General features: G+C 50.2%; 1 protein-coding gene across 1 annotated transcript in view; it reads left to right on the top strand.

Moving 5' to 3' along the window:
• CACNA1G (calcium voltage-gated channel subunit alpha1 G) overlaps positions 1-24,412 on the top strand; it is a 142,628-nt gene that overhangs the window by 43,245 nt on the left and 74,971 nt on the right. The window contains exons 2-10 of the mRNA XM_041409224.1: positions 2,110-2,221; positions 2,714-2,847; positions 12,398-12,495; positions 14,505-14,664; positions 16,441-16,732; positions 17,236-17,328; positions 18,931-19,741; positions 19,829-19,873; positions 21,225-21,589. Coding sequence (XP_041265158.1) covers positions 2,110-2,221; positions 2,714-2,847; positions 12,398-12,495; positions 14,505-14,664; positions 16,441-16,732; positions 17,236-17,328; positions 18,931-19,741; positions 19,829-19,873; positions 21,225-21,589 — 2,110 coding nt within the window. The remainder of the gene's footprint in view (positions 1-2,109; positions 2,222-2,713; positions 2,848-12,397; positions 12,496-14,504; positions 14,665-16,440; positions 16,733-17,235; positions 17,329-18,930; positions 19,742-19,828; positions 19,874-21,224; positions 21,590-24,412) is intronic.

Raw genomic sequence — 24,412 nt, forward strand, 5'->3', positions numbered from 1 at the left:
TAGCCATGGTGGGCAGCAGGGGGGAGGCCATGGCTGTGCCAAGATGGGAGGTTCTGGCCCGGGGCAGCATTTCTTTGGGAAGGTAGGAGCTGCTGGCTCTGCTATGGGGACCCTCTTGGGGGTACAGATGTGGTGCTGGTCCCCAAATCTCCCTGCTGGCCACAGCTGGTGCCCTGTGTGGGGCAGGTTGTGGCAGTTTGGGGGCTGCACTCACTTGGCTGCCCTCCACTTGCAATCAGTCGCTGGTACCAGTGCCAGCACTCTAATGAGTATTGAGGGGCATCTGAGGCGTGATGCAGACTGTGGCATGCCAGGGAAGGACAGGGAGGGGGTCTTTGGTGCTATCCTGTGCTCTTCCATTTCAGCCTTTGCTTATCCCTCTGTGCCAGACATGGGGCTGTGGTGGGCTTGGCTCTGCTCAGCTTCCCTGGGGGAGCATTAGGGCTGTGCTGGGTCTTGGACAGGGAAGAGGTGAGATCAGAGTGGCTCCAAGCTGGTACCCACCATGGTTGTGTGCCCGTCTCTGCATGCCCAGGAGTCTGCAGTCCCCAGCCAGCATCAGCAGCTGCCTACTGGGGCAAAAGCACCCCCAGCTGGGATGGAGTGTGTGGAGGAGATCCACATCCATTGAAGGCTCTTGTCCACTGTCACGGAAGAATTTGAATGGATTTTTGACTCTCTGGGGGCTTGTCCGTCTGTCTCTGCAGGTTCTGACCCAACCAACCCAGCTGTCCTGGGACATCCTCACTTCCCTGCTGCATATCTTGCACAGCCTATGCAGGTGACATTCCTTCTGTCACCCCTCTGGGATTGTACAGGGTGTTTTTTAATTCTTGATGTTCCCAAGGGCTTTGCAGCTCCTTGGACTCGGCTGGTTCTGCTGGGTGGTCTTCCCAGCCCCCCAAGCTGGGGATTCCTTTCAGTAGCTGCCCCTTCTTCTGGCTGCCCTCCATGCCCCCACAGGACTATATTTAGGCTAAACATCCCCGCCCATAGCCCCACCCCGACAGCTGGAATGTCTATCCCAATATCCTGTAAACATTCCTCCCGATTAAAAGACGCAGGTTGTCGACAATCAAACTGTGACTCAGCCCCGTGTGCTTTCCCAGGAACTGGCCCAGGATGGATGGCAGGAGCTGCCAGCCCCAGGCCTGTGTGCCCCGTGGAGAGGCACCTGCTGATTCATCCTCACCTTCTGCTTCCCCAGGAGATAACGCTACAGCACGGGCTCCTCAACACCACCCGCTGCTGTGTTGCAGTGAAAGCTCTTGTCTGACAAGGGCCATGCTTATTTTCCTGGAGCATAGAAGCTGCTGCTGGCACTCAGGCAGGAGCATGGCCCTGCTGTCTGTGGGTTCTGGCAGTCGAGAAGGTGTTTTTCATGCTAGGCTGGAAGATAACCACAGCACCACACTGAACCAGTGCCTGGATTTCCCATGTCTGTGCTCCTGGAAATGCCCCCAGAAGGATGCAGGAATTGGGTACCAGGTTTGAACCATCCCTATGGGGATGTGCTTGCAGCACACTGTCTATTCTGCCCCAAAAGTGCATCCAACATCTGTCCCAGCAGCTCAGCTCTTTAAAAATTGCTCTGAGAAGCAGGAGGCAGGGTAGGGAAGGGGCTCTGCTGGCCCTCACTTAAAGACTTTCAGGCGGTTCATTAATGATTTTGGCAGTCTTGATTTGGATTGGGAATGAAAGTTTAAGCAGTGGCTTCAGGGAAACACCCCTGGGATAAGCTGAGACATGGTTAATAGAAATTGTAATGTTAAAGTGCTTTTCTGTAAAACGCTAGGAGAGGAAATTAATGGTGAGGTTTTTAGTTTTTTTCTAAAAGTTGATATCACTCATTTAATTAAATGTTTTAATCCATCACATCAGCACTCAGCACTCTTGCCATGCAACTTCCATTTTAGAGTGGTTTTCACATCAGCTGTAGCCACTGATGGCAGCATGGGGAGAACACATGCAGTTATCTCAACATGTAAACCCAGAGACTCCCTAACGCAGGGAAGCTGGTCTTAAAGACCAGGAAAAGCTTTCCAATTCAGTTGTTGCTTCTCATGGATGCACCTCTGGGTCTGTTGCCTCCTTGATGGGTGTGTGCAGATGGTTTGAGAGGGTCAGCATGCTGGTGATTCTGCTCAACTGCGTGACCCTGGGCATGTTCCACCCCTGCGAGGATATCGCCTGCGACTCGCCGCGCTGCAGGATCCTCCAGGTACAGCCCCAGCGCTGCTGCAAGCTCAACAGCAGCCTCAGGTTGATGTGCAGAGGGAAGGACTGAGCTGGCTCTAGCCACAGTGGAGTGATGTCCCAGGATGTCAGGTCCTGCCTGCACTGTCTGACCTGTAAGCACTTGGAAAATGCTGGTTTTGGTGCTCGGATGAGAACACGCAGTCCTGCCAGCCCCTGCCAGGCTGTGCCAGTCCCAGCCTAGCTAAACCTTTCTAGTAGTGCTTGGGAAAGGCCAACCATCTAGTGGTCAGTGAAAGCAGAGCCCAAAATATACTTGTCCCATTTTCCTGGCACTATAGGTGCTGTTGAACCATCTGGGCTGGGCCCTGGACCACAGGGCTGCTCGCAGCACAGCTTCTTCCCAGGATTTAGCTTTTAGAGATGCAAGAGGAGACCTTGCAGGACGCAGGTTTCTAATTCCCTCCCTTGGTGCAAGTGTGCAGGAGCATCCCTCCTCCCTTCCTTTCTTTTGCAGAGCTTTGATGACTTCATCTTTGCCTTCTTTGCTGTGGAAATGATCGTCAAAATGATCGCGCTGGGGATTTTTGGGAAGAAGTGCTACCTGGGAGACACATGGAACCGCCTGGACTTCTTCATCGTCATTGCAGGGTAGGTCTGGGGAGGCAGGTCCCCTTCTTCCTGAGTCTCTCTGCTGTTACTCATGGCTTGGCAAGCACTGGATTTGGGGGAGCAGCTGGTTTGCAGCAGTGAAGGCTGGGGGCTGGCTGGTCTTGGTTGTTGGTGTTGTCCATCCCAGGTTCCCAGCAGGGATCACTCCTGAGCTGCAGCTGCCCCTCTGGTGCTCTCAGTGGCTTGAGGGAGAGCTGATGCTCAGCTCACAGGACAAGCAGGGCAGGGTGACAAAAATTCTTTGTGGTGGATTTTGACCAGCCTGGGGCTCCTTTGCTGGGTACTGTGCTTGGCTCTCCTCCCACCAGCCCACCAAAGGTTTCAGTTTCTGTGGCTGGAGTAGGCAGTTGGGAGCATGGAGGACTGTGCCAGGAAGGATTGTTTACTGAAACGTGCACGATTGCCCTCATTATTTTACCTTTTTTTATTTTCTTGAGGGAAAGTGATCAAGTTCGCCTTTCTGAGTGTTTTCCTTTCAGAGGCACCTGGTTTGAATTAAAGGCTCCTCCAGCATCTGAGAGTCTCCTGGCAGAGGCTGGAAATACACATGAAAAGCCCTTGGCCACTGGCCACTGAGCTGAATTTCTTTGATACATAAATTTCTTGCTGGCCCTTGCCTCCCCTCCCTGCCCCAAGACCCCAAGACTTTTGTGAAAACAGTTGGGTTTTGCCTCTTGATGGAGCTAGGGATCAAATTTACTAGATTTTCTTGGAAAGAAGCAGAGGCCCCTCCCAGCTTGTTTGCCTGGCATGGGTTTGGTGTCCTAAGAAGGGGAAACAGCCCCTTCTTGTTTGGTCCAAGAAGGGACAACATCTTAATGAGTTTTGCTTATGGTCCATTGCTGGCATCACAGGGACATGGCCCATGCCTCTGCTAGTCAGCTGGGAGAAGTAAAATGGAGGTGCCAGGTCTCTCAGTGCATCCTTGGCTTGAAAAATTCATTGTTGCAGAGGTGAAAAGGTTCAGTGAGCTTCAGACCCAAGAGCTGTATTTGTCCCCATAAACCTGTCTTCTGCAGAAAGCCACAACCTCCTACTTTCCAGCCCTACCAGCCTCTGGCTCCTCCATTTAGGAGAAGGCTCAGGGTTTCCTCCTGAAATGTCTGAGCAATGTTAGGGACAGCAGTGATGGGATGCTGGACAAGAGGGAACCACAGGTCCAGTCAGGTCTGGTAGGGTTGCAGATACCAGCAGCACATCCAAGGGCTGGAGCTTGCTAAGCCACCTTTATTTCTTCTCGTTTATTATGTCTTATAGTGGAATTAATTATGATGAAGAGCCCAACCCAAGCAAGGCCTGACATCCCCTCTGGGGAATCATGGTCACAGATGCTGGGCTGTTCCCAACTCCACTCTGCCAGGGCACTGCCACCTTGCCCTCCCAGCCTTTGCCTGTTGATCTTGCAAAGCCTTTGGAGCCAGACTTATCCCTGATATCGTTCTGTGGGGACCCACCATGATGGGACCTCACTCCAGAGGGACACCAGCTGAGACCATCCTTATTCCTATGCCAAAATAATCACACTTCTCTTTGCTTAAGCAAAGAAATCTCTGCCTAGCTGCTGCATCTGGCCAGGTGTTTGGGTATGTGAGAGTTATCTCCTTCCTGGGCAGAGCTGCATCATGGCACAGATCCCGCCCCCTGCAGCAGCTGCTCCCCCATCCCCATCATGCAGAGACATTTTTCTGCTGCAGAGATTTTTTGCAGCGTGGTAGCCTGACCCTCTCGTGCCTTCTGCCAGGTTGGCTTTGCCTCTCACTAAGTGATGGCTCTTTCCTCCATGTGCATGAACTGTTCCCATCTGGGCCCCGTCAAAACCAATTCAGCTGGCAAAGGATCTAACTGGATTTAAATACAAAGCAGAGCTTCTCCTCCTCCAGCACTGGCTTTCTCTGCTCTCTTTTGTGCCCTTTTGCTCTCCTCCAATCCCAGCCCATCTATCCTGGAGTGCTGCATCCTACTCAGAGCATTGCTGCAATCCTGGAGAGCCTGCTGAGGGCCGGGGAAGCCAAAGGGGCTGCAGGAATGGTACACTGCTGAAGCAGAGAAAAAAAAAAGGACTCAAGCCCTTAGGAGACCTAAGATATAGGTAAAAAAAACAAGTAAATGCTGCTGGGTCAAATCCCAGCCAGACAGAGGGAAATTCCTCAGGTATCCTTAGTGCAGCTCTTTGGTTCCCAGATGGGGCAAACTACCCCAGTGAGCACCCAGCCCGTGGTGCTCACAGCAGAGCACAGGAGCAAGGATGAGCCGAGCTCTGCTTGGAGCAATCCTGCATCTGAGCAGGTGTCAGGAAAGAGGCCAGAGCCAAACTGGGGCCCTGGAGAGTGTGTGCCAGGGCAATCTTCAAAACCCATCTGGGTTTGCTTAGACACCAGATAAAGCGAGTCATGTTTTGATGGAGGTCTCACACAAGGGCCTCAACCAGGTTCCCCAGTGAAATGCCAGGGGAGGAGACTGAGGTTTTCCTGTGGTCCTGGTGACCACAGTGAAGCAATTCTCTTTCTATCTTCACATTTTTTCTCTGTCCTTTATGTGCAAGACAAGGGAGGACGGAAGCAGCAGCACCGTGTGAGCTCCCCAGCACCCAGCAGGACCCTGAGCTCCAGCTCTCCTGCTTGCCTCGCCACTTCCTTTCTCATGGGCTGCAGAAAGTGATGTCAGGGGAGAAGAGAAGCAGCAAACTGTATCTGTGGGGCATCAGGTGGGGAAAGCATGTAATACTGGGGCTGTACACTCCCACGGGCACAGCATCCATAGAAATCCTTCCCAACCACCACCAGTTTAGAACAGGCTTCACCCCACACTGCCCTCCCCCCCCCCCCAAAAAAAAAAAAGTCCCAATTTATAGCATGTCATCTTCCCCATTCTCTGAGAACTTCCTAGATCTGACAGAGGTTATCATTGTAGAGAAGCCTTTTTGTGCATTTGTGCTCCAAATCTCCCTCCCTTTTGGAGTTCTGGGAGAGCCTCTTGGATGCTGTCCTTGCCCCTGCTGGCCACTTCTGTGGGATGCCATTAAGTGCTTCTCATCTCTGTTAAACTGTCCAGACCAATCTCATGAACTCATGGAGTGTAAATGACTTCTTTGTGACAATGTAATGCAATTAGTGCTAATTATAGAGTGTGTAATGTCTGCAACACATCTCTGTAATTACAGTGAAACTTGCCGGAGATGAGAATAGTGCTGTATTATCAAAACTCTGCTTAGGGAAACACGGCTTTGGCTGGAGGTTACAGAGCTGTGTGGGGGGAAAGGGGAGGGGAAAAAAGTGATGAATGGCATAATTATATTGCATTATTTTTAGAGGAGGGCATTTGGGGAGTTTGCTTGCGAGAGAACTCTTTGAAAGTTAACAGGCACTGCAAGTAGCTCTTGCCCTCTAAAGATGATTCGGTGTCATTCTGATCTCTCCCAGCATAAGACACAGATGTACTGAAGATGGATGCTTGTTTGCATCCCAAAATATGCAGAAGTGGTTTCGGTTTAATGCTGACTGGGGCTGGCAGGCCAGAGCTGTGGGATGGAGATGTGCCCTGACTTGGTGTCTCCCTGGTCGCTGTAGAACCCAGCATCTGTCTTCCTGGCAGGGCACAGGAGCACCTTCTCTGCTCAGTCTGTGGGAAGAGGGTAGCCACAGACTGAGGTCTCCCTTCTGCTCAGCTGGAGCCCTAGCCCCACACTTGCTGCAGTCCCAGCAGCTTGCAGGAGCACAGCTTGTTCTGGCTTCTTTCAGATAAGGACTTCCATGACCTCTGCATCCATGTAGATCAAAATGGGCTTTAAGCCATCCTCATCAAAAAGCCCCATGGTGAGATTTTGGAGTTATCCTGTGCAGGGCCAGGAGCTAGACTTTGATCTTTGTGGTTCCCTTCCAGCTCAGGAGATTTTATGATTCTGTTCTATGATTCTAACCCCAAAACAACAAAAATCCCTAATGGCTTACTGTTTTCCTGTGAGAGAGCTTTACACCAGGGGATAATTTGGAGCTGTCAGAGCTCATGGGATTCCTCTCTGCCTTCCTGTGCCCACATTCTGCTCCCCACCGAGCAGGGCTGTGCATCATCCCCTCTTTGAGCTGTGTGGGTCTGTGGTTACTCCAGGCTCAGTCAGTTGTTTGGCCAAGACTGAGGAGCCCTGTTTGTGCTTTGCTCATTGTAATGGTAACAAGCCTCTTCAAAGACTTTGTAGGAAAGTTAAACACTTCTGGAATATTTTGCTTACGATTGAAGAGGAGTTGGGGCTGGAGGTGGTTGGCAGGCTGCTTAATTCAGGAACAGACACCACTTCTTTCTCTCTTTGCTTCCTGAACATTTCTAATGTTTGTTATGATATTTTTTCTCTCTCTGTGGAAGGCTGTATTAAACAGTCAGCTCCACTGAAGCCTTCATAAACAACCTTAAGGATGTCTTTCTCCCTCCTGGTTTTGAGCACTGAATTTCAGGGATGAAATAGGCTGCAGGAAGCCTTCTTGTGTTCATGGGTGACAGGAGAGAAAGGGATGACATAGCCCCCACTCCATCCCTGCTCCATCTAAATCTAAAAGATGGGGTCTGAAAAGCTCTTTAGCTCAGAAATTGGAAGGAGGGCTATGGTGCTGGTTGGGTCCCTGCAGGGAGCTGTGATCCCATGGCTGCAGCAGCCAGAGCAAGATTCCTGCTGGGTGCTCTTGGTGAAGCTTCCAGCATGTTGCCTTCATCCCACAGCCCCAGATCGCTCCACAGGCAGGCAGAGCTCCTCTGAAGGCCGTTTTAGTTGTACAAGGCTGATCAAGGGGCTGTGTCAGCTCCCTGGGTCAGACACAGGGAAGAAAGAGCTGGTGTGGGACTGCCTACAGGAGCCCCTGCTGCAACCTCCCACTGCAAAGGCTGATTTTCCCCATGTATTAATCTCTTCATCCCTTAAAAACAAAGCTAACAGGGAAGCAGGATGAATGTTGCTTTTTCATTCCCTCTGCCTCTGTTGAGCAGTCTGACCTGAGGAGCAGCACACGAGGACGTGGCAGCAGTGCCCTGTGTGCTGCCTGGGCACCCCGGGCAAGCACTGGGGGGTAATTGCCCATGCAAGAGGCTGATTTGCACACACAATTACCCAATGTGCAGCCACTGTCACAGCCCCTCTGGGCCACAGGGAACGCTGCACCAAGCCTTCTCCCAGGAGCCTGGCCCTCTCCTAGGCTTTCCAGGATGTATATGAGTGTCCTGGAAACTGGGAGCCTCCTCCGTGGCCTTACTGTGTCCTGATTAATCCCAAATTAGGTGCTTTGTGCTCTGAGCAGAAGTGCCAGCACATCAAGCCAGTAGTCATCATCATGAACCTCCAGGACTTTGATGTCTGGGGCTGAGCTGTGCAATTTAATGTTTTAAGTTACTTTTGGGTGGATAAAGGGTAGCCAAGACCTGAGCACAGATGAAGTCCATTGGCTGTGGATGCTCCGTGCTGCCTTCCCACAACCTTTGGAGCAAAGCATCCTGAACAAGCTGCATCCCTGACTCACAGAAACCTGCTGGGTAAAAGAAAGCCCTCAGCAGTCTCCCTTGCAGCTGAGCTGACTCAAATCCACCTGTGAAAAGCCTGGAAGTTTTTTTAAGTTTTAGGACTTTTAAAAAGGCAATTCTTTCGTTTCTTTCAGTTCTTCAGCTGAACTTGCTGCTGCTTCAAAAGCCTCATTAGTCAAGTGTCCTGGCTGGGACACATGGTTCAGCCAGATCCAGCAGGCTGCAGGGTTCATGCTCTCTGTGTGCTATTCTTTTTCTTCTGTTCAGCTTGATTGAAATGAGTATTTTTAAAATTAAGCAACACCCACGAATGCGGTGAGACTCGCAAGGCTCCAAACGCAGCCGCTGAGGGAAAGCAGAGCACAGCCAAGCTGGCGAGAGCTGGGGGAAATTTCATTCCAGCTTGCTGAAGATACACCACCTAAATAATTTCCCCTTGTCTTTTCCAGCACCGATGGCTTAATATCAGCCACTGATGGCTGTGCTTTGTAGATAAAGGGTGTCTATATGCCCAGTTTTGGAAGCTTTTTAACGCTGGATAAATCTCAGCCTATCTCTCCCCAGCAGTGCAGGGCTCTGAGTATGTAGGGGGTGGGCAGCTCTCGGGGGTGGCCCTGCCTGCAGCCACTGCTGATTTGCCACCCATTTCTTGTGCCACCTTGGTCACATCCCCTGGTTGTGCAGTACCCCCAGCACCCAGCTGTGAAAGGGGAGAGTTCAAGCTTTCCTTGGAAAACAGCCTCAGCAGAAACTCTCTGTGTGGCTCTGCTGGGTTTTCACAACATCTTCTACTTCCTGAGCAGGATTTATCCTGGAGATGGGAGCAGAGTCAGAGCTGAGAGCAGGATGCTTCAGAGATGCAATGCTGGCTAGGTGTGGGAAGGACTTCTCTGGAATTTCTCTGCTCTGTTAGGGACTCTCTGGTTAAGCAGAGCCCTCTGAACCCTTCCTGTGATGCCCTGAGCATCACTTTTGAAAGCCCTTTGCCTCAGGGTTGCTGCCTGGCATTGCATTCAGGCAATCCTTCTCAGTGTGTTGGTTTCACACGAGAGAAACTCCAGCATGCTCCGACTCACTGTCTCCAGGTGGAATAGGAATGAATTTCTCCTGCCTGGTCCATCTTGAGCCATCCTTATTGCCTGTCAGCTGAGCTCTGGGAGTTTTCCTGCTTGGAGAAGCATTTGCCAAAGGTTTGCATCAGCTCCTTCTCTGCCTCCCACTAGCAGCCCGTTGTGTGTCTGGCTTTGCAGATGCTCCACTTTTATTCTTAGAAAGTCCTAAATATTTCTGCTTTCCTTCTGAATAACTCCAGTGATCGGGGGTTGCTAATCACCCTGACGAGCTGTGAATCCATCCTATTTAATGCTGAGTTTCTCTCTGAGCCTTTAACTTGGCTGGGCACCAGGTTGGTGGCAGCGGTGCTGACAGGCATCGTGCCTTCCCCTCTGAGCAGAGATGACATTTGAATTGAAGCTTCATCAGGAGCCTTTTACACTGCAGATTTCCAATGCATAAATGCTATATGTGCTGGTAAATGTAGCTGTCACCTCACCAGCTGGTGACATCCTGACATTTGCTCTCCCTGAGCATCTTGCCTTGCCAGGAATGTGGATTGATTCTTCCCATGTTTCCTCTTGCCTTGGGAAGTGACCTTAGAGCTGGGGACTGGTGGTGTTCTCACTGGACTTGCTCTTTAGTGACTGAGCTTTACTGACATCCTTTTCTCTAACACTGAGTTCTCTCAAGGCACTTGAGCTGTTGGTTGCCAGCAAGGTGTGGACCCTGTAGTCTGTGTCTGGGGCTGAGCTTGGCAGTGCTGTAACACCAGTTCTGGTAGCAGTGCCCAGCAGGAGACCACCTTCTTGCTCTTGGTCTTGGTGTTCAAGTGTTTGCTTAAGCCTCTGGGCTGTTGTTCAGCATGTTCCTTTAAGTTTGGCATTATAATTGTTCTTTAATAAATGAAATCAAAATGGATTTTACAGCACATCCTTTGCAGCTTACAAGCACTCACATCTCTGGAAGTGTGTCTGGAGCTGTCATTGAAAAGAAAATGATTTGTCTTGTTGCATTTAACCACGTGCTGCTCTGAATTTTGCTGGCAGCCTCTGTTTTAATAATGGATGAAAGAAAAGCTGTATGTTTGATATGGGCTTTTTACCTGAATATTGCCAACCACACAGAAATCTTTTTGAGCAGCAAGTGAAACTTCACAGCAATGAAAGCCAGGGAAACCACTGCCCCTCTCTTCACCTTAGCCAAATCCTGCCCAATGCAGGAGTCCTGTGCACTGAGAAAGGAACTGGTTTTCTACTCCCAGGTCAGGTGGGATTTTGTGAATACACTGCATTCCTTTCTGGCCAGGGGCTGAGAACAAATTCTTAGTATCCATACGTGCATGTCCAACCTCCATCTCCTGGGACTGTCCCAGTGCTGTGAAGGTCAGCTAAGCAGAGAGGAATATTTTGAGGTTATTTTAAACTTAGATATGGTTTGATCATCATCATCATCATTCTCATTAGAGCCTACCAGATAATGCCTCACTGCATTGAACATGGGGTTGTTTATATGGGAGGGGAGCCTTCTCAGCCCTGGGGCACCCCTCACCTGCTGGGGGCTAGGAGGGAGGAGGATGGGTTTGGCTGATCACAGCAAGAACAGAAGCCTCCAGTGTGCTTCAGCCATGGCAAACCTAACACAGCATGGAGGGATCCTGTGGGATTTCTATCAGGGAAGAAAGGGACAGCACTGATGCCTTGGTGCAAGGACCAAAACCTCCTCCAGAAACTTGATGCCTAATCAGGTGAGATTAATTCAGACCTGATCCTAAGCGTGGAGGAAGATTGTGACTGAGAAGCAGAGACGGAGCTGGAAGAAGTTGATGTGTTTAATTTGCAAAATCAAGCCTGAGAGAAGATGTGCTTTGTCCTCTGTAAATTCGTGGGTGAGTTAACACCAGGGATAAATAACAGCTAGAGAAGCTACGTTAAAGACAATGCTCCTGTAAGAACAAATGGATATGAGCTTGTCCTGAATAAACTCAGGCTGGAAGTTAGGCTTCTAGCCATTAGAGTCAGAGGGAGGGAACCACCCATCTTGTCTGGAGATGGAATTTTTGGAAGAGATCAATATGCTGTGGTTGCCTGTGGTAGTGGGAGCCTGACTGTCCAGGGAGCCTCAGGGTTGTCTTTCTTACCTTTGCCTGGCTCTGCCTCTTCAAGAATATTCTGGCCAGAGCTCTTGGATCTTCCCATGGCCAGAGAGCAAAGTCCTGGAGGTATTGTGACTGATGACTCTGTTGTGCTTGAGCAAAGGTGCCATGAGAAGAATGAGAGGTGCTGGGGCACCCCGGGACTTGCAGCCATCCAGGTGCGTCCTGAGACTAAGTCTTGTGAATGTTGCTCCTTTATGTCCTGAGCTGGGGAATAACCCTGTCAGACAGTGGGAGCACTGGGAGGTTCCTAGGTCCCTGGTGGCCCCATTTTTTATCTGCAAGTGTCACCAGTTTTGGTCCCACCTGCCAAGGATGTCTGCTGAGCAGAGACAGCAGAGCCCAGTGTCCTGTGCTGATCATCTCCTGTGTCCCACAGAAGGGTCTGCACCAGGAGATGTTTTTCCTTTCAGGACTGTGATGGTGCTCAGCATAACAAACTCAGATTCACTACAGTATCCATAAAATTGATAAAAGCAGGGCTATGCCTGGAAATTTCCTCTCAGGAATGTGCAGGGCCTTTCAGAAGCTTCTGCCTGGCCCTGTGCAAAAACAGTAACCAAAGCAGCAGAAAGAGAGAGAGGGAGAGAGTGAGATCTGTGGCTGTGTGAGCTGGTGTATCACATTCCCCCTCATTGACTTTATCCTGACACGCAAACAAGCCTTAATTAATTCCTCGGGCAAACTTTCCTGATGGGAGAGATGCGGTAACAAGTCCCTCTGTGAGTGGTTGGCATTTAATGTTTGCTCTATAATGTTTGATAATCTAACATTTCTCCACTGGGTCCATGACACTTCTCCGTGGCGTTGTGTCTTTCTCAGGATGCTGGAGTATTCCCTGGACCTGCAGAATGTCAGCTTCTCAGCCGTCCGCACCGTTCGAGTCCTGCGGCCACTCAGGGCCATTAACAGGGTCCCCAGTAAGTCAGATCTAATTCCTCACTCTTGGGGCCAGCTGTCTGCATCCATGCCCCAAAGATGGGAGGGCAAACCCGATGCTTTGATCTTACATCACAGCTCAGATGTTTGCCCAAGCCTGGCAGTGCTGGGTCCTGCCACCACTGTCTGGGTTCCTACTGACACCTGTGGCATCAGAGATGAGTCAATAAGTTATCCAGGACTGTCTTCAGACACCTTCCTTTCTCATCTGGAGAGGGTCTGAGGAGGCTACTAAAGGGCTGTAGGATTGACTGAGCCAACAGCCTTTGCCAGGCAGTACAGGCAGTGGGGTCTGAGCCATGCTGCTCCCACCCTCCCTGGGATACTCCATCCTTCCCTGGAGAAACTGGGGTGAGGAAGTCTTTTTGTGCCTGAAGATAGCCCCCTGGGGGGTGCTGAAGACCCCAGAGCTGGTCCTTACAGCCCAAACCCCCAGCATCTCCAAAGCAGACCTGGCTGGGATGGGCAGTGACTCTTCAGTCCTGGTGTATCAGGTCAGGGACAAGGGTCCCAGCCCTGCTTTAAGCAGCAGTGGGGGCATTGCCTGCTGCTGCATGGCAGCCCAGCCCCACATGGCACTGGCTGTCACAAACCCTTCCATGGCTCCATGCTGGGCACATCCCAGTGCTCCAGGGGAGACACTGAGCACGGTCCCTCTCAGATGCTGGATGGATCAGGTATGGTAAGTATAAGCACCACTGCACCAGAAGCATCCTTTTCCTGGTCCAACAATCCTGGTCATCAAATCCAGCACTGTTTTAGCCAAATTAAATCCAAGTCTGCACTCCCCTATCTGAACTGGCCCAATGCATTGATGAGAACTAATCAGCTTCAGTTCTCTGTGCTGATGCTGGAAGTGCCTGGAATCTATTTATTTTCCTGCTCCTGACTCTCGAACTTAATCTGGCTGTGCTGCTGATGTTTCAATCATTACAGAAGCTTCAGAATCCTGTTTGCATTGGGTTTTTTTTTTTTTTTTTTTTTTTTTTTTTTTTTTTTTTTTTTTTTTTTTTTTTTTTATCCCCACTGCTGAACTGGTGGACAGCTGAATTTATCCACCACTGTCTAACTGGGGATGTAATTCACTTAATGTGTTTTGAAATCCTGGGTAATTTATCTTGTCTTCTCTGCAATGTAGTTACAGTGGGATAGAAATACAAGGTAGGAAAAATAAAAAATGAGCTTTGTTTGATGATCAATGCAATAACCACAGAATGTAATTTTAGTTAATTAGGAGTTGATGCAAGGTGGTTGTTCCTGGTAAAGGAGTAGAAGAAAAACCCTGAGAGAGGAGGTGACAGCATCAGGATAAGAGAAAAAAGTCTTCCTGAAGTATCAAAGTAAAGGGTGCAACAGTAAAGCTTTCTTTAGATAAAAGCCAATATAAGCAAGTGAGAGAGTGCAGAACATGGGGAAAGAAAGAGAGTGAGAGATGAGCAGAATATTACACAGATGTCAGATGAAATAAATTTTTTGTGTGTAAATGTCAAGTTGAAGTCACTATCAATTTGTCCGTGTTGCAGAACTAGCTGTTCCTGAACTTGTGAGAATTAACTGCCAGAGAGAGTCCTGTATTTTAAGGAAGAGAGGGCATTTAGGGTAGATGAGGGGAAATAGGGAGGGAAGGGAATTTTGAAATATACTGAGAGAAAAGAAACATGATTGAGCAAACGAGAACATCAGAATTTAATCTGAGGAAAGAAAGGAAACAATTACTAGAAAACTTTGGAGAGGAGGACTTGAGGAGCAGGGAAGGTAGGTCTGGTGTCCAGGAGCCAGGCATGAATGAAAGGGGTTGTTCCAGGGGCTTTGAGGGGAAGCTAAAGGGGATGGAAAGATGTGACTGTTCACAAGCCACATGTGGGTGGTGAGGATAGGAGGAAAATAATAGAAGGAAATACAGGTGTAAAAGTATCAGTGGAAAGGGAAAAGTCAGGAGGACATGGCTGGAGCAAAAAAATTCAACGTAAACCTTTCCCCTCCGCCTCAGGTATGCGCATCCTGGTGACGCTGCTTTTGGACACGCTGCCCATGCTGGGGAACGTCCTCCTCCTCTGCTTCTTCGTCTTCTTCATCTTCGGCATTGTGGGAGTCCAGCTGTGGGCAGGTTTGCTCAGGAACCGCTGCTTCCTCCCTGAGAACTTCAGCATGTGAGTCTGTGTGGGCAACACCAGTGTCTCCCCCGCCTGAGGGAGGCTGTCCCTCCAGGATCCCCTCTGTAAAAAAGCCCTTCTCTTCTGTAAATGCTTCCTGCTCCTAAATGCCACCATCACTCCTGCTTGGGCACACGCAGCGGGGACAGAGCGAGCTGTGACGATTTGCCATTTGCGTTTGCAGTCTGTCCTTAACTCTCAGCTGGCACTTGGGAACCTCTCTGATTGCTAAAAGCCTCCAAAAAAACCTCTCTGGGAATGGGAGTTCAGGATTTCTGAATTCAGCATACCATTAAGGTGTGACTTTTTCTGTGTGGTCTAAATCCCCTCCAGTGGCTGGTGGTGTTTATTGCCACAACTTTTGTGGTCCCACCTAAAGCCCAGGAAAAGCTAGTGGAAGTACTGTGCATTTTTGATGCTAGATGATTTTCAGCCTCAGAGCAAGAGATAGTGCCTATCCCAAAGTCTTAATTTTTACAGATCCCTGAATTTTAAGGCCAAAAGAATTGTTGAGATCAGTTTTCTGACCTGATGTAGCACTGTTTGGACAGTGGTTGAAATATCTGATAGCTAAGAGCCTCTTTCAGGGTTTCCATGCCTGTTCCACCTACCTGCTTTTTTCCACCACCTCCATCCCGTCAAATGCTTGGAGAAAGGCAGGTGACTGCAAACCCTTGATGGCTCTGCCAATTCTGCCACACTGGTCACCTTTCAGTGGATTGCTGACTCCCCAGGGATCTGGCTGGGTTCACACCTGGATGGAGGAATCCTGCAAGCCCAAAGCCTCTTTTCTGTACCCAGCAGGACCACGCTGCTGCTGCTCTGTGGACAGGCTGGCATGAGGCACCTTCCAACCTCTCCCACGCACCTCCTAATCAATTCCCACCCCTCTTGCAGGTCATGCCCTCAAAGGGTAGCTGGAAGTGTCATTACCAGGACATGTCTCTGTTAAGTAAATGTCAGCAGAGCAGGGGGCCAGCCTCACCACTGAGTAAATCCAATAGAGCAACAGGTTTGGGTGCTGTTTAATTGAGCCAGAATTCCAGGGCTTTAGATAGGCTTTGAAGGGTATTACAGGCAATTCTGCAGGAATTAACCAGGCTGAACTAGGCTTAAAAATATCTTTGCAAGCTTTAGTGGGAGTCCTGGCAGCATTAAGGAGATAGTGTGTGCAGAGCAAGGAGTCAGTTTCTGACTGACCATGGGTTGTTTCATCTCCCTGAAGAGTACTTTTGCCTGGTTTGCTGTGGTAAGACCACCCTCAGAGGAAATTTAGAGCTTGCCTGTGGGCTGAACTGACACGGTGAAATGCAGATGAATTCCCTTTCTCTGATTTTTAGGAATCTTGGGAGGTCCCTGTACATAGAGTCTCCCTAAATGATTCTCAGCATCTCAGAAGGACATACAGGAGCTTAGATGGACTGATTTCCATCTTACTGCAGCAAAGACAGCTCAGAGAAGTCCTGTCATGCTGAATCCTTCTCTTAGTCTCCTAAAGTCATAGCCAGAGTGCTTCCAGAGGGAGTAACTTTTAATAATGCCATCAAAGGGATTGCCAAGGGGCTGAGTGCACTGCCTCAGTTTCTCAAAACCCAGTTAAGGACATCAGCTCACCCTGTGGAGCTGCAGTAAGTCCAAGGGGATTCCTTCTTTAAAAAAATAGCTTTAAGATCCAGAAAAGCAGATATCAGACTTCTATGCTGTTACAGCTGTCTCTTTGCCAGATTGCTTGCAATCGGTGTGCAAACCCCAGCCTTGTCTGGACTCTTTCAGCCCCTACACAGTGGATTTGGAGCGGTACTACCAGACAGAGAACGAAGATGAAAATCCCTTCATCTGCTCCCAGCCCCGGGAGAATGGGATGCGCTACTGTCGGAGTATCCCAACACGGAGGGAAGAGGGTCTGGAATGCACTCTGGATTATTATTCCTACAATGACACCACCAACACATCTTGTGTGAACTGGAACCAGTACTACACCAACTGCTCTGCTGGGGAGCACAACCCCTTCAAGGGAGCCATCAACTTTGATAACATTGGCTACGCCTGGATTGCGATATTTCAGGTGAGCCCTGGCTGCCAATTGTCACAAGGTGGGCAAACAGCAGGCCCTACCCCCAAAATGTTCCCAGGGGCTGTGTAATTGCACTCCTGCGGGCTGTTGTGTACTGGTGAGCACCTACATAGTAGTGCACAGGTGCTCAAAGTGTTGGGGATACAATATGATGGCTGTTTTGAGAATGAATCCACCTCACATGCATGGACAAAACCCTGTGGGTGTGCAGTCTGATGATGTTGGTGTGGGGCAGAGCCTAGAGGCTGCTCTTCTTTCTGCAAAATGCACTAGTGGCCCTTAAGTCTGGATGGAAAGGGGCTAGATTCAGCCTGGGCAGCTGGTAACGTGGCTGTTGGCATTGGGAGGAGCAGGAGTTGGTTGCTCAGCATCTTGTACTGCACCAGGACCTACTATGGGGTGTCAGATATGACCCAGCTGGAAAAAGGCATTGCCTGTGCACCTTGTTGTAACTGAGCCTTCAGAAGTTTGCTTTCCCTTCCTGTCTCCACCAGGTCATCACGCTGGAAGGCTGGGTGGACATCATGTACTTTGTCATGGATGCACACTCCTTCTACAACTTCATCTACTTCATCCTCCTGATCATTGTGAGTGGCCTTAGGGGAGCAGAGGGAGTCCTCCTGGCATTTGGAGAGAGCAGAGTGGAGTCACCCAGAGGAACAGGGCAGAGGAATATACAGTGAATATAAAAGCTGAAGTAGCAACCAGCCTGCTGGGAGAAACTCAGCTTCCCTATGGAATTGTGCTGCAGCTGCATTTAGCTGCAAACATGAGGAAGGAAAGAGATGTGCTCAAGAGGTGATAGATACACTTGTCTTGTTGCTGCTGCTTCTACTACTTCTCTCCTTGTGCTCCAAGCTTCTCTCTCTTGCTTACCACCTTGAATTTAAGTTTTAAAGTAGGCAAATTTCACCTGGCCAGTTTTTGAGTGCCAGAAAGGGAAGAGGCTGCCCAAAAATTCCCTCACATTAAAGAATCCATCTGGCTAGGTCCTTTGTGGCATGGGGATATTCCAGGAATACAGTCCCAAACTTCAGAGAGCACATTAAGAAAGGAGGGAAGAGATTACTGCCCACAGCCCACCCACACTTCAGAGCATCATCTGAGACCACCCACAAAGGAGCCAACAAAGGGTTTCTGTGGGGTGGGCTCCATGATGGGCTTCATCTATGCAAGCAGAATTGTCTACAGTGACTGGCTGAGCTCGTTGTCTAGACTCCCTTTATCGTCAAGGGAGAAAAATAGGTGCTTTAAGGGGGTGATTCATCTCCTCTGAAGGTAGACATCCAAAATAAATTAGATGCATTGCAGACTTGATGCGCCTATTTCTCTCTTGACTCTAAAGGATCATTAGGTGCCTCACTCAGATGTAGCTAAGTGAGATGAGTTCTTGTCTTGCTACACAATTAGTCTAAGTCCAGAAAAATAGCTGCACATTGTCAGTTAGGTCATTGTGGGGATTTCTGCTCCTCATCAAACCAGGACTCAAACCCTGACGAGAAAGTAGACGGTTGTTTAGTCCATGGTGCTGTTTTTTTTCTGTTAGCTTTCCCAAGAGAGAAACAAACCCTTGCTCTCAGCCTCCCCAAGATGACGAAGAGGAAGAGCAAGCAGTACTTTTCCAGATGCCGTGCAAGTAGCATTAGCAGTTTGTGATAGCCCATTAGCACGTCAGTAATTCCCTGTGACCCAGGCTGGGCTCTGCAGAAGGCAGAACCTCATGAAACCCTGGTTGGAAAGAAAATCTCCAAGCTGTGGGTACAGGCTGCTGATGCCCTTGCGTAACAGTCACCCGCAAATCCCATTAGCAGGGGAAAGGGATCTGCTCGCAAGCTGCCCACACACTGGCAGAAAAACGCTCCTATCAGGAAGGCGCAGTGCATTCATCATAATGTCACTAATTGTGATAATTACAACTGCTGTCTGTGGAGAGAGAAAAACACCATCTTAAAAGAGCAAGAGATTTTTGTCAAAATAATCTTCCCTCGTCTTTGATCTCTGACGTCCTCCGTGTAGGGCTGGCGTGGGAGTCCCTGGGATGGGAGCTTGGGGGTTGAGTCAGCCCAGCCAGCGGTCCCTGCTGGGTGACAAAGGGGATGGGGTTGGCTGGGGTTTGCCACTCTTTGTCCCCAGCAGGTCTGTGGGGTGCCACACCACACTGAGGTGGCTGATGTCCCCTGTCCCCTTAGGTGGGCTCCTTCTTCATGATCAACCTGTGCCTGGTGGTGATAGCGACACAGTTCTCTGAGACGAAGCAGCGTGAGAGCCAGCTAATGAAGGAGCAGCGCGTGCGCTACCTGTCCAACGCCAGCACCCTTGCCAGTTTCTCAGAGCCAGGGAGCTGCTATGATGAGCTCCTCAAGTACCTGGTTTACATTGCCCGGAAAGGCAGCAAGCAGCTGGTGAAGGCCTACAAGGCAGCAGGCGTGAGGATGGGCTTCCTCAGCAGCCCCACGAGCAAGGCGAGGGCCGAGCGGCACGCCAGGAAGCGCCGGAGCAGGAAGAGATCCTCTGTGCACCACCTCATCCACCACCATCACCACCACCACCACCACTACCACCTGGGCAATGGGAACCTGCGAGCACCCCGTGCCAGCCCGGAGATCAGTGATGTGGAGACCAGCTCACTCCACAATGGCACTAACCGGCTGATGCTCCCTCCCTCGGCACCCAATTCCCTGGGGGCCCCCAGTGCCTCACCTAGCAACACCGAGTCCGTGCACAGTATCTACCATGCTGACTGTCACTTTGAGCCGGTGCGCTGCCGATCATCCCTGACACAGCCGAGCCTCGGCTTGCCAAGCCCAGAAGGGATCCCCAAGAACATAGTGGGCAGCAAGGTGTACCCCACAGTGCACTCCAGCACCTCCCAGGAGATGCTGAAAGAGAAGAACCTGGGGGAGGCGGCAGTGGGTGCTGGGAGCAGCACCTTGACCAGCCTCAACATCCCGCCCGGGTCTTACAGCACCATGCACAAGCTGCTGGAGACACAGAGCACAGGTGAGCTGGGCTTGGATCTACATCTGGGGCTGCTTTCCAGAAATACAATTTTTGTCCTAATTTTCTTCTCTCTCTGAATTTTTGCAGGGTTCTTTTCAGTCCATGTTACAGAGAAAGGCGATGGCTTTCCAGGTGAGATGAATAGGAATCTTACGACCTACCTAATTCTATAAGCCAAATTTAGGTGGGAGGTTTCAACGCCCAGACTTCATATCTACAATAATCCAAGGCATATGAGGATTTTCAGTGAATCCATTTTCTTTGCAATCCCCATCTTGTAGATTAGAAGAGTCCAAGAGAGATGGAGAGGGACTTTGACAAGGACATGTAGTGACAGGAAGAAAGGAATATCTTTAAACTTTGCAGAGGGTGGGCTTAGATTAAATGTTAGGACAAAATTCCATTATTTCCCTCTGCTCCTAAACCATTTACAGGGAGCACTACCCAAATCCTGTACTCCCAAAATCAGCTAGAACTTGCGGATGGACACCTTCCAGATCTGGGTCCTATCACATGCCTGAGTACTGTGTAGCTCTGCTCCCGTGGGACACAAAGCTCATGGAGATTGAGTGTCTGCTTTGTGTGAGTGCTCAAGGGCAATCTCAGATGCTGAGTATTAAAAATCTGTGATTTGCTCAGGAAGCCTGTAAGAGTCAGACACTGAATGCATCTTTCTTGGATCAGGGATTTCATATCTTCACTTCAAGAAAGTGAAGATATTTTTCTTTTCGCCTCCACATCCTGAAGTTTGGGAGTTCAGGCCAGGCTAGTCCAAACACTCTCAGCCTTCAAGAAGTGTTTCTGGCCAAGCTTTCCCAGGCAGTCAGTGCCTTTTCCACGCCACTGCAATGGCATTGACCTTTCCAGCCAGGAGCTGTGCAGGGAAGAGACCAAATCCTGCCCCCAGGCCAGCACTGCCCAGAGACTGAACGCACAGAACTGGGCTCTGAGTTGGTTTAGCACAGGGTTTGCACTCTCACTGCTGGGTGCTGCCATGCAGGAGTCAGGTGCACACATTGCCTTTCTCCTCACAGCCAGCTGGTGGGAATTTTGGGGAATATCCTGCTGGTATTTCATCCAGGATACACCTGGCAGCTGCCACTGAGGCCAACGTGTGGAGAGGGAAGCTTGTCATTTTGAAGCATCAGCAGAGGGAACAGGAAAGAAGGCTGCTAACAGTCCTCCTGATAATTACGGCCGGGAGCCTGCCAGGGCTGGGGGAACCTATTGCTTCCTCCTTCCTCTAATGGCTAGAGATGTAATGAGGTGCCCTTAGGGTCCATGGCTGGGGTGGTATCTGTCTGGGGGCAGCAAAGAGAGCTTCATAAACAGGGAGAAGGCACTTGGGGAGCCCTTTTCCCGTTAAGAAATGCTTGGCATGTCAGAGGCAAAGGCTTGGTGCTAACAGGGAACGGGGGTTGCTTCCTGCAGCCCTCAGTCCCAGCTGATGAGCTTCCCTTTCCCTGCTCTGCTGGCATTTCAGGTCCCTGTCAAAGCTCTTGCAAGATCTCCAGCCCCTGCACCAAGCTGGAAGGTGGCTCCTGCAGCCCCGAGAGCTGCCCGTACTGCCTCGCGGCGCTGGCAGGCGAGGCCGAGCTCTCGGACAATGAGACGGCCGACTCGGACAGCGAGGGGGTCTACGAGTTCACACAGGACGCCCACTACAGTGACCAGCGGGACCCACAAAGTGGCAGAGCCCGGGCCAAGAGAGCCCATCTGGTGCTGGCCTTCTGGCACGTGGTGTGTGAGACTTTCCAGAAGATTGTGGACAGCAAATATTTCGGCCGTGGGATCATGGTGGCCATTCTCATTAACACACTCAGCATGGGGATTGAGTACCACGAGCAGGTGAGTGCTGTCCTGGCAGCTCCTGGTGCAGAGGGATTGCAGGTGGAGTTATGAGTCCAAATCCGGCTGCTGGTGGGATGGTTTGGGGTGAGAGGCATGAAAATGCTCTGGGAAGGGTCCCAGAATGGAACAAGGCAGGCTTGTTCCTCTGAGCCTGCTTCCAGGTTGCAGCAATCACCTTGACTGGTACCTGGTTATGTGAGCTCCTGTGTCCTAGCCCTACCAGGGATGGTCAGCAGCATGAAACCACTGTTCCCTGGGCAGCAGCAGGTGGTGCTGGGGTCTGTGGTGAGGGGACCAAGGTGATGAAGCAGCCCTTTTCCACAGGTCACTGTGAGCCTGGCAGTGCTTGAGGTGCTGCCAGCAGCTGTGGGCTCTGGGGTCAATGCAGCTGCAGGCAGGGAACTCTATTGAGTTTGCACTCCTTGGAGAGGAGTTAAAAAATGGCTTTGCCTCCTCGGTGAATGCTCCAGCAGCAGCATGATGAGTCCAAAATAGACTCATCACTGGCTATTCCTTCGCTCAATTATCTGAGTCCTTGCAGGCAAGAGAGTGCCTGTGCTGCAGCCTCTCACTGCTTGTCACCTAGCAGAGCTTTCCCTATATATAGTCATTAAGAAAAGGAGTTGCCCTGTTCCTCTTGAACCACCCCCATGATGTTCCATGACAAGAACTCTGCTTTCAGAGGCTTTGCATGCTGTGGCCTCACATGAGTTTTGTGGGTGCTGCTGGGGCCCGCCTGGCATGGTGCCCTTGATCTGCCTCAGGCGTATGTCCTGGGGCTTCAGGTGCATTCTTCCTTTGGGTGAAGGGTTTATCAGTGGGGATGCAGGGATGCCACAAAACCTTGTTTTAAACCCCTCCCATTCTTGAGGGCTCTCAGCATGTTGTTTCTCCCAGGATGTCAGAGCTCTGTCTCTGACATCTTGGGAGAAACAGCACCTGTCTTGGCTGAGAAGCTCGTTGCATCTCAAGTCATGACTTCAGTTTTCTCCCTTCCTGGCATGTTTCATGTTTGCTGATTTGCATGCAGAGGTGTTTCTCCCCCAGCTCCTGGTGGAAGCAGTGGTGGCTGTGGATCAACTCCCAATTCCCCTGTCAGCCTGTGGCATTAATGCCTCAGTGACCGAGTGCCAGGGAGACGTGGTGTGCTCAATGTGTCCCTTCCAGCCAGCACCTTCTCCCTGATGCCCTGATGCAGTTTAGCTGGCTAGGTGTTGTTTTCAGTACAATAAACAGTGGTGCACTCCAAAGTCCTGCTGGTTTCACCTTCATTTGCTGCCCTTGGCGGGAGCTCTGCAGGGAAGCTTGAGTGATTCTACCTTTATTTAATAATCTTGGGAAGATTATCCCAAAGAAGCTGGGTTCACAAAAACCAATAAACACTTCTATTCCTCCCTTGGCTGAAGGGTGAAAGCAGATCCATGGTGCCTTTGCTGGGACTGCCCAAGGGGCAGATTGTCAAAGCTTGTTGCTCTTTACCAGGAGCATTTTTGGGAGATGCTGGTGTGGGCTCCCATCAAGGGGGACCACCCCTCTGGGGATGGGTGGCTGAGCAAGCTCCCATCATCAAACACTCTAAGTGAAACACAACTCCTTAATTCTTTGCCTTGGGAAAAGTGGGGCAGAAGCTTTCTGGTTTCTGCCCTGGCCAGTGCTGAGTCCCAGCAAACATCGGGATGACAAGAGGCAGATTTTTGCGTGGTTTTCGGGTAACAAGGGTGAAGGGAGCTGATAAGCGTGGGGGGACTCCAGACACTGTGGGTGGTTGCTTTCTTAAATGGTATTTTGAAGCTACTACTGTTCCAGATTCCTTTCTCCCAGGCATTTGGAGATAATAGCAGAGCTTGTTTTTATTAGTTCATCTTCTGGAAGTGGCGGCAGAGAACAGAGAGGTGTTTCTTTGTAAGCTTGTAAGGCTTAGTGTTGGCAATTTCATAATCTGACAGTTATGAGAGCAGGAATTAGAGGGGCAAAATGCTGGACCAGGCCTTCCTGCAGAGATTATAAACACTGAAATATGTTGGTTTTTTTTCATTTAGAAGAGCCTTTCCTAAAAGTGTGAGTGATCAACCATGTCAAATTTATCTTTACTGACTGATGTTTGCAAAGATGTGAGAGCGCTTGAAGAGTACTTGACTTCATGACTTTCTATATTAAGCTCTCTGCTTATTTAGACAGTATTTACCTCTTGGGCTTTCCACATGCTGCCCTGGGCACAGTGGGCTATATTAGGGTAAATATTTTAAGGGCCTATTTTAAGGTGTCACGTCAAAACCTTGTGTTGTTTAGCGGCCCCTTGGCAGAGGGGCTGCTCCTCTCTGAGAGGAAGGACAGGCTGGAGGTTACTCAAGAAGGAAGAGGCTTCTGCCTACCCATCTGCCCCCAGCAATGCTGGGTGGGATTCAGCATCTCTGCGACCACCAGACCATCCTGGACTTCAAAACAGGAGCTGGTGAGCTGAGCTCCTCATAACAGCCAGGGAGAAAAGTTTGCTCCTCTGGAGATTTGACATCTCACCTTGGGACAGGCAGCTTGGAGGGACCTGAAAAAGTCTTTCAGTCTCTTGTTTAACAGACATGGCAACCACAGTAAGCCTGGTTGGGATATTTAAGATGACAGTGGTTCTCTGAAGGCACATACAAATGAGTGGCAATTGGGAGTGTGTTGAAAACACTGGCCCCCACCTCTTGCTCTTTATTTGTATTCACCCATCAGTCAACCTGGCCAGACTGAGCACGCATAGCCAGGGCTGCTGGATGAACCTCCTCTTCCACCTAAAGCTCTTTTCCATAGGCCACCTTCCATGGTAAATTGTCAACA

This window comes from Onychostruthus taczanowskii, unplaced genomic scaffold (assembly GCF_017590055.1).
Source record: "Onychostruthus taczanowskii isolate IOZ18803 unplaced genomic scaffold, ASM1759005v1 scaffold30, whole genome shotgun sequence".
NCBI classification, from domain to species: Eukaryota; Metazoa; Chordata; class Aves; order Passeriformes; family Passeridae; genus Onychostruthus; species Onychostruthus taczanowskii.